General features: G+C 47.4%; 2 protein-coding genes across 3 annotated transcripts; one reads left to right on the top strand and one right to left on the bottom strand.

The window, feature by feature from the left end:
- Positions 1–40: 40 nt before the first annotated feature.
- LOC123728182 (gastrula zinc finger protein XlCGF8.2DB) lies at positions 41–2,068 on the bottom strand. Its single transcript, XM_045699274.1, has 2 exons — positions 1,928–2,068; positions 41–1,368 (listed from the first exon to the last, which is right to left on the bottom strand). The coding sequence occupies exon 2, from the start codon at positions 1,204–1,206 to the stop codon at positions 142–144; it is 1,065 nt and encodes a 354-aa protein (XP_045555230.1). The 5' UTR covers positions 1,207–1,368; positions 1,928–2,068; the 3' UTR covers positions 41–141.
- LOC106594174 (oocyte zinc finger protein XlCOF6) lies at positions 1,560–9,744 on the top strand. 2 transcript variants are annotated; one of them, XM_045699270.1, is made up of 10 exons: positions 1,560–1,664; positions 4,466–4,668; positions 4,801–4,887; positions 5,077–5,154; positions 5,522–5,614; positions 5,741–5,867; positions 5,987–6,467; positions 6,909–6,967; positions 7,434–8,591; positions 9,086–9,744. In XM_045699270.1, exons 1-10 carry the CDS (start codon positions 1,661–1,663, stop codon positions 9,277–9,279), a joined length of 2,484 nt encoding a protein of 827 aa, XP_045555226.1. In that variant the 5' UTR covers positions 1,560–1,660; the 3' UTR covers positions 9,280–9,744. The 2 variants fall into 2 exon arrangements, with proteins under 2 accessions (XP_045555226.1, XP_045555227.1); XM_045699271.1 differs by lacking the exon at positions 1,560–1,664 and adding an exon at positions 2,134–2,386.
- The last annotated feature ends 165 nt before the right edge of the window (positions 9,745–9,909 follow it).

Raw genomic sequence — 9,909 nt, 5'->3', positions numbered from 1 at the left:
AGAGAGACATGCTATCACACACACACACAAACACAAAAAATAAAGCCAAAGCTTTATTAACTTCATTGCAACCTGGTTTACCCACTGGGCTGTTTTTGTGTCGAGTCTGCCTGTTATTGTCTGTTAGTGTGCATGTCTCTGTTATAGTGTGCGTTTGTGCGTCTCTGTGCCGTCCACATGGAGGGTCAGAGGTGAAGTGCCCTCTCCAGTGTGGTGCCTCTTCTGGTGTTTCTTTCGGTCGCCATCTTGTGAGAAGCTTCTCCCACAGTCAGAGCAACTGTACGGTTTCTCTCCAGTGTGAATTCTCATGTGTGTGGTTAGTGTGTCCTGTTGAAAGAAACGTTTGTCGCAGCAGGAGCACTGGAGAGCTCTCTCTCCATAATGGAACCTCCTCAGATGCCTCATCACTCCATCGGAGCGGGTAAAAGTCTTCCCACATACTGAGCAAGGATAGGCTTTCTTTTCAGAGAGTGGTAGCTCGTGTTTGCGCTTGTGTCTCCTGTACGTTGCATCGTGTCTGAAACTCTCCCCACACTCGTTGCAGAGGTAGGGTTTCTCTCCAGTGTGTATTCGCTGGTGATGTTTCAAACTATGTGCCTGTGTAAAACCCTCTCCACAGTGGGTGCATATGTATGGCATTTGTCCACTGTGTACTCTCTGGTGTCTTTCAAATTTTCCTTTGTGTAAGAACCGCTTACCGCAGTCAGAGCAGTAGAGGGCCAGCTCTTCAGTATGTACTGGCAAGTGTGTTGTTAGTTCTTCCAGGTCAGAAAAGCTCTCATCACACCTTGGACAGCCGTGAGGTTTCTTTTCCTTGTGTGTAAGGTGATTTCTTTCCAGATGTTTTTCAAGCTGCTCCAAATGGACAAAGCCTTTCACACAATCAGTACAGGGGTGTTTAAGTTTATTCTTCTTTCTTTCGTGTGTTTTCAGGTGTGATTTCAGATGGTCTGTGCGGGTAAAACCTTTACCACACTCAGAGCAGAGGTACGGCCGCTCGGTCATATGAATTTTCTGGTGTGTTTTAAGATTATCCGAACGGGTATAACTTTTACCACAATCAGGGCAGATGTGACAAGGCTTCTGTTCTCCGGTATTAGAACTCTTGAGACGGTCCTCTATATCGTGAGGCTCTTCTCCATCCTCCTGTTTTATTTGCACCTGCAGTATATCTGTGTGTTGATTGTCCCTCTCAATATCATCCATTGTCTCTGGAGTATCCTCCTGTAGCACTTGAAAGGAATCTTTTGATGATTCGGTCAAAAGGAGGACCACTTTTGGTCCACAGTGAAGGGGGAGATTCTAGGATTCTGATGTGTTGTCCCAGGTAAGGCTCTCCCGCTGGTGGTGTAGTGGACAAGTCACGGTCTTGATGTACAAAATAAAATAAGAAAAACATGGTTAGCTAGTTCGTAGTTTGACAAAAGTAGGCAAATGTTTAGCCAGTTAGATAGTTACGTGCCTAATTTGGTTGATTATCAAAATCCATCAGCTTTGTTGTTGTTGTGAGTCGCAGAACGCACGCTGGCTATCTGCTGCTCTATCAACTTCCGGTTCATCAAAAGTTTACGAGGAAACGAGCAGCTAGCCTTGCCTCTTCAATCAACATTTGTAAGATACGACTAAAAGACGGCATATAAGATTTCCACGGGGAAGCAATATGGGTATGCATTAATGTAAAGATTGTGGCTAGGTAGCTATATAGCTTACTCTCTCTAATCAAGCTGTCGGTGGAAGCAGGCCGTTGTGGGTATAGTTTAACGTAGCTAGCTAACGTGAGTTATCTAGCTAAAGTTAGCTTCTGCTGACATGAGCTCTTTTCTCTAGTCTAGGTATCAAATATTATAGGCTAGCTAAAATTGCACACTCAATTTCAGTGCATCTCCTGCTAAATGTGGGATTAACTGTAAAATATAATCATACGTACTTGCTTGGTAGCATCACTGGGGTGGTGCTGTGGCCTATGCACCAAGTTTGCCTGCTAGGAGTCATGGGTAACTGCATACATTGAGCGTGTCTGAAAGTGGGCGTTGCGAAATAAGCGGGAGGATCAACAAACGCGTAAATCTAACAGCTAATTGGGCAGATTGGTTGCCACACAAGACCGTTTTGCGTGGCTGCTTCCTTGTAGCGTTTTAGCTAAACTCTGCATGGTCAATCCGACGTCAGCATTGGCCATGCAGCATTTACAGCGATATGTCCTCTGCCGAAATCAGGGCATTCATACCCGGGGCCCTGAGTGGCGCAGCGGTCTAAGGCACTGCATCTCAGTGTTAGAGGCGTCACTACAGGCTCTGGTTCGAATCCAGGCTGTATCACATCCGGCCGTGATTGGGAGTCCCATAGGGCGGCGTAAAATTGGCCCAGGATCGTCGGGTTTGGCCGGGTAGGCTGTCATTATAAATAAGAATTTGTTCTTAACTGACTTGCCTAGTTAATTAAAGGTGGACATATATATATACCAATAGGATTTCGCCAGCTCGTGCTTGGCTCTGCCCACTATGACTAATTTGTTGCCATTAGAAACGACAGGCTGTGGTCTTGGTTATAAATTCACACACATACATACATATATATGGTGGTCTTGGTTATAAATACACACACATACATACATATATATGTGTGTATTTATAACCAAGACCACAGCCTGTCGTTTCTAATGACAACAAATGAGTCATAGTGGGCAGAGCCGAGCACGAGCTAGCGAAATCCTATTGGTGCGTTCTAGCCAACATCTGCATATTTCCGTTAGGGAACGCCTACTTTGAAATGCGCGTGTGCAGTAACTCAAGTGTAAAGTATACAAAACATAGTCCACTCTGTTCATAACATATTTTAGTTTTGGGAACAGAAAACCGTATTGCAATCAAATGCTTCATAAATTGAGAAAATTAGCAGAATGTCGCCCAAAATCCATCTCGTTACGTCTTCTCGCACTTCCATGTTTGGTAGTGAGTGGAAACACCAAACGAATGCTTCACATTTATACATCCGGTGAAATATCTGTCTCATTGTTCTATGTTCATATTTCTGGCGCTTAGCAGAATAGCGCAGAGTTGTTGTAAAGGAAGTCTTCTTCTTCTACGGTATTTTGGCGATCGCACAGTTGAATGTGCATCCCGCCCCCTACTGTGCGGGATGTAAACAGGACCCCCGTCCAAACAGATCTGATCCCCCGTTAAAAAAAATGATCAGATCTGATCCCTGCACAGGATCAGAGGGAACCTGGGCGGGCGGGTCTTCTGGCACCAGTACCCCTCGCAAGTCTTCCCAGCACACACTTGAAACATGGCCAAATAATGTACAATTCTTACACAGCTTGGTTTGGGGAGGAAAGCTCTGACAGAGTATCTTACATAACCAAGCTTCACATGTGGAAGTATTTGCACTTTATAAAAAAAACAACAGGACCGACAGACTTTTTTTAATTTTCTCCATTCAGAACATTTGTCTTCACCAACTTTGCTCTAAGCGCTGCTTGATTCGAACTCAGCATCCACATCTGCCACGTTAATTATCCTAACCTGCCAATGTAATTATCCTAACCTGCCACCTTAATTATCCTAACCTGCCAAGGTAATTATCCTAACCTGCCAAGGTAATTGTCCTAACCTGCCAAGGTAATTGTCCTAACCTGTTTAGCTAAAAGGAAGCAGTTTGCAGTCACGCAAAGTGATATTGAGTGGCAACTGCCCAATTAGCTGTTATATTTCCATATACCCACTTTTGTTGATCCTCCCACTTATTTCGCAACGCCCACTTTCAAACAATCAATGTATGCAGTTAGTCATACTTGGCCAGCAGTGGAGGCTGGTGGGGAGGACGGCTCATAATAATGTCTGGAACGGAGCAAATGGAATGGTATCAAACACATTAAAACCATGTGTTTGATGTATTTCATACGATTCCACTGATTCCGCTCCAGCCATTACCACGAGCCCATCCTCCCCAATTAAGGAGCCACCAACCTCCTGTGTTGGCCAGCACAGCTCACAGTGTAGCTCTGGTCCAGGCCTTAGCGCATCCCTCTAATGCCCTGGACCAGAGCTATTCACAGTGATGACCAGTGGTGTGATTCTTGGATATGGTGAAATGTGTACTGTTTGAACACTTGCATCTCACCTAACGTCCATCCTTCTTTAAAGTAAGCACTGCTGTACTATAAAGTAAGTAAGTAGCCTTGCATGAGTCTATTTCCTGTTTTCTGATGCGTGAGGCAGCTTGATGTGTACTCCCTTTGGACAGGACACTAGTCTATCGCAGGTCTTTACCCCCAATCCATTGCTGAGTGCCAAGCAGAGATGCATCTGGTCCCATTTTTACAGTTCTTTGGTGTGACTTGGTCGGGGATCAAACTCCTAACATTCCAATCTCAGGGTGGACACTCCAGAAGTATTCAAACAGGGCAAATGTGTGCTTTGTGTAGCCTGCCTGTCTATACTTACCTCCCCCTCCTTCCCCACAGATGGCCCCCTCCCTCTCTCCTCTCTGAGACTCCTGGTGCCACCGCTGCGTCTGATGTCTGCGGTCATGTGGCAGGTGGTGGGGCGGCGGAGTTTGGAGCATTATGGGAAGCTGGAGGACTTTGTGTGTTTGGTCACAGAGACAGTTCCAGAACTACTGACTGACAGGCAGAGAGCATTACTGCTTCTGGGCCTCAGAGCAAAGGTGTGTGTGTTTCTTCCAGCAGTAACCTACACAGTATTTCCCATGTGCTGCAAATCAGAAGTTCACCTCTGTTGTAAAGTGTTGCACAGTGTTGTAATTTTAAACGGACTTCCTGATCGGTCCGTCTTTCAGATGTCCCAGGAGTGGATAGTTGAGGATGTCGCCCCAGAACTCATCCAGACTCACCTGGACAGGATCCAGTCCATCTGTCTGACAAAGGTGAGAGAGAGGGCTCATGGGAACTGGATTCTTACAGCCTGCCTTTTACTGAATGTATAGAGTGATAGGGTGAAGTAAAGGGAGGGAACCGAGTGCCAGAATGGGGACACACCTTTTCTGAGTGCTGAGAGGGAGATGTTTGGCCCTGACACACACTAAGGTATGTTGTTGTGTCTGTTGTTTTTCCAGTCCAGTGACAAAGCCTTTGAGGATGCCAAAGCCAGGCTCATGGCGTACACCCAGAGGAGTCCAGGAGATCGATGGGCTGTAAGAAAATGAATCTTTCTTCACTTGAGTAACATGCAGCAGAGCAAGTGACAGCACTGTACTAAACTCTGAGTTCAGTGAAGAATTGTTCTCTCTCTCTTTCTACCCTCTCTCTCTCTCTACTATCTCTCTACGATCTCTTTCTCTACTATTTCTACTCTCTCTCTCTTTACTATCTCTCTCTCTACTATCTCTCTACTATCTCTCTCTCTCTCTCTCTCTCTCTCTCTCTCTCTCTCTCTCTCTCTCTATTATCTCTCTCTCTACTATCTCTCTATCTCTCTCTCTCTGTACTATATCTCTCTCTCTGCTATCTCTCTCTCTCTGTACTATATATCTCTCTTTCTCTCGCTACTATCTCTCTCAGTTTGGTCAATACTTTAATGCAGAGCTGGAGTCTCTGGTGTGTGTGTTCCTCTCCAGACTGGAGGAGCTGCTGCCAGTACCAGACTTTAAACAGGTACACAGTGACCGGCGACCGCATGTCAACCCCAACTTCACTACTAAGAGACTACACAGGCTACATATTGACCACATTTACCAACCACACTTTGACCACCACACATCTCCCCCCTGTGTTCCCCAGGCTGCCTCCTGGCTTGACTCTGTCCCCGGTGGTGTGGATGAATGTCTGCAGTCTATCCCCCACAGTGACAGGCTGAGGTCTGTGCTGCAGAGCCAAACGTGCTGCCGAGAACACCTGGTAAATAGAGGTACGTCACCAACACTGCAGCAATCACCAACCCAGTCATAGTCTGTAGTCTCAGTTGTTTTAAGTTTAAAAAATGTATTTGATTTGTTTACAACTGTGCTTCTTGCTTGTCTTGTGCAGACTCCAGCCCATCCCAGACCAACCTCCTCAGCTCTCTACCTGTTTGTCTTCCAAATATGATGGTGTACCATCCCTCTGCCGACTCTGACAGTGAGTCAGAACCCATCCCTGAGGAAAGGATGGATGAAGAGAGAGGAGAAGAACAGGAGAAGGTCTGCATCAAACGAGAGGACGACGAGAAATCGAAAGTAGCCGAGCTGATTGGTCAAGACCAGGAATCAGCCAATAGAGTGGCAGGAGAAACGGAAACATCCAACCTAGGGATTCTGGGTTTCATTGTTCAGAGCCAATCTATAATGATTATCCCCCAGCCGGGCCAGCACTCTCTGGCTGTCGTCTCCCAGTCTGCACCCACTCTCACCCTGCCTGTGGCCTGCAGGGGGCAGACTGCAGTCAGCTCTCCCCCAGGACAGAGCAGGCCCTCGCCAGAGAGGAACACTGTTCCTGTGAGCAGCCAAAAGCCCCAGGTCTCACCGGGGAGGTATGTGTGTGTGTGTGTGTGTGTTAGGAATGCAGTAGCGTGACAGTAAGTATGGACAGATTGTATCAGAATGGGTGTTTTGAGTGTGTGTGAGTGGTAGTGTGACGATTGGTGTGGACAGAGTATGTGTGGGTGTTTAGAGAGTGTGTATCAGAATGGGTGTTTTGAGTGTGTGTGAGTGGTAGTGTGACGAGTGGTGTGGACAGAGTATCTGTGGGTGTTTAGAGAGTGTGTGTGTCTAACACCTCACTGAGGAGGAAAGTGTGGTCAGCGTGTGTTTGGGAGTGTGTGTGGAATGCAGTAGCGTGACAGTAAGTATGGACAGATTGTATCTTGTGTGTTTTTGAGTGTACATTATTTGAAGTGTCGAAACGTGAACTGAGTGTGTGAGTATTGGGTAAATGATGAATGATTAACATGACATGTTATTTCCCACTTCAGCATCATCCCTGAGTCGTCTGATAAGCCTGTAGAATGTATTAGGGTGGAGAGTGACACAGGTGAGTGTCTTATACCCTCCTAACCACCTGCAGCTCACAGGAGGCTGGTGGGGAGGGCAGCTCATAATAATGTCTGGAACGGAGCAAATGGAATGGCATCAACCACCTGGAAACCATGTGTGTGGTTTATTTGATACCATTCCACTCCAGCCATTATCACAAGTCCGTCCTCCCCACCAGCCTCCTGTGCTGCAGCTCCCTATCAGGTGTATGCGTAAGATATTCTTATTTTGTCCTCCATTAAAACTCCATTTCCCAATATCCTCTCTGCTAATCCTCTCGTGTGCCTTTTTTAAATGTACGTAGTTCTGTCTGTGAGCAGTACTTGTCTATTAATGTTCGTGTTATGTCATGTTTCATGTTCTGTGTGGACCCCAGGAAGAGTAGCTGCTGCTTTCACAGCAGCTAATGGGGATCCTAATAAAATACCAATCACCTCTCACCTTCTCTTCCTGTTTCCTCACAGACAGCCCCACAGGGGAGTCCTCGTCTTCCGGGACGCACCCGTCTAGCGTATCCCACAATCCCCGGCGTGTTGCCCACAAGTGCCCGACGTGTGGGAAGTGTTTCATCTACCGTTCCCAGGTGCTGCGTCACCTGACCACACACTCGCGAGGCGGCCGCTACAAATGCGCCCAGTGTGGCGTTGGCTTCCCAACGCCCTGGAGCCTGAACGACCACAAGCGCTCTGTGTGTGTCAACGCCACCTTGGACTGCGCCCAGTGCGGGAAGCGGTTTGCGTCGCTCCGCGAGCAGTACCGCCACCGCCTCACCCACAAGACCAACACCTGTTTTCAATGTGGGGCGGGCTTTAGGACCCAGCTGGAACTGACCCGACACCACAAGACCCACTGGGCCCAGCCGCTGCACCAGTGCTGCCTGTGCGGCAAACGCTTCCGCCTCCTCTCCAGCCTGACCAATCACAAGCAGACTCACTCGTCCGGCGGCGGCTTCGCCTGCACCCAGTGCGAGCGTGTGTTCGGCTCGGCGAAGGAGCGCGACGCCCACCGGCAGATGCACCGCGTACCCAAGCTCGTCTGCCCTGTCTGCGGCGAGACATTCACCTCGCAGGCCAAACTCATCAAACACCAGCAGACCCATCCGGTCCCAGAGGGGAGCGAGGGCCAGAGGTACAAGTGCCGTTACTGTGAGGAGACGTTTACAGGCCTGACCCTCATGAGGATCCACCAGAGAAGCCATCTTGTGGACAGACCTCATCAATGTGACCAGTGTGAGAAGAGCTTCACTACTCTGGGGTCCCTCCAGTCCCACCTCAGAACCCACTCGGAGGAGAAGCCCTTTCTCTGCGCCCACTGCGGCAAGCGCTTCCGGACCAAAGACGGCATGGAGGGACACCTCCGGATCCACACGGGCGAGAAGCCCTTCCACTGCTCCTACTGCGGGAAACGCTTTACGGCGCTCGCCGGGTTGAACGTTCACGTGCGGCGGCACACGGGCGAGAGGCCGTACGTGTGTGAGGTGTGCGGAAAGGCGTGGCCCTCAGGTGGGGACTTGCAGAAACACATGCGCTGTCACACAGGAGAGAGACCTTACAGCTGTGTTGACTGTGGAAAGACATTCTCCATATCCTGTCACCTGACAGAACACATGAAGACACACTCAGGTCAGAACCAGGAGCTTGTAGTTAAAGGGATAGCTCGGATTTTGGCAATGAGGCCCAAACAGTCCGATGAAGTTGTGGATACCATTTTTATGTCTCTGCGAGCAGTTTGGAGGAAGTCCCTGTGTAAGAATTTCCACAACAATACCCATAGCCTTCCAGTCATTGCGCTAATGCTAGTTAGCATTGGCTCATGAAACTACCTCTAACTTCCTTCATACTGGACACAGAGACATAATGATATCCACGAGTTCATCTGACTCTGGGGAAGTAGATAAAGGGACAACATCCCGAAGTATCCCTTTAAGGGGGCCGTTGATTTAACAACTATATGGTGTATATGAATGATACAGTTGTCGTTTGTACTTTCATATGTGATGCAGGACATATGCAGTGTGTTTATACATTTGTGATCGACGATAATAATAAAACAAACAATTTAATCGTAGTTCTGTGTAATCTTGATTTATAGTCCTAAATACTGTCCCGTCCCTCAGGTGAGAAGCCGTTCTCTTGTCCAGAGTGTGGGAAGAGCCTGAAGAGGAAGTTTGATCTGAAGAAGCACCTGTTGACTCACTCTGGAGTGCGTCCGTACCCCTGCCCTCGCTGTGACAAGAGCTACACCCGCCGCACACACCTCAACAGGCACCTACAGAAACACTCGGCTGAGCTGTTAGCAGCAGCATTGTAGCCAGCATCAACATTTGCCCATGGATGGACATCTCAATAGAATTCTGCCCTTGAAATAACAATGGGCTCCCATCACCAAGATTCTGAATTGGAATTCAATGACTTCCAGAGACTAGAGCAACAGAACGTTCTGCCTATGAATGGCAGGGGGAAGCAATGTCTCCCTGCTGGTTGAGTTAGAGATCATGTGACTTTTCCTGATTCATCTTGTGTTAATCAAGAATATGATTTCTGCGTGGTATCACTGTAGTCTGTCGTTGTCAAATAGACCTAAAGCCATTTCTGTCTCCTGATTTTCTATGTCGTGCCAAACACAACGTTGTGGCCTCTCGTTTGTTGGTGAAACAGTTCATTATAAAATAGTTGACTGATGGGTAACTTGCCTGAATAATGCCTCTTCAATTTATATCCTGTCTGTAATTCAGATTATTTTCTTCTGTGCATTGATAAAACCTATCCCAAGTTATACCAGTGTGTTGGCATTCTTCTTCCTTACCTATGACTGCTGGTGGTTATAATATACCCATAAAGTCATGTTTCAGGCAGTGTAGTTAATATCAAATGCACTAAATTAATTGTATTTATTGTTAAATGTGGTGATAATACATACAAAAAAAAATTAAACAAATTA

The sequence above is a fragment of the Salmo salar genome, chromosome ssa17, assembly GCF_905237065.1.
Source record: "Salmo salar chromosome ssa17, Ssal_v3.1, whole genome shotgun sequence".
In the NCBI taxonomy this organism is placed as follows: Eukaryota; Metazoa; Chordata; class Actinopteri; order Salmoniformes; family Salmonidae; genus Salmo; species Salmo salar.
This window is presented reverse-complemented; position numbering and strand designations above follow the sequence as displayed.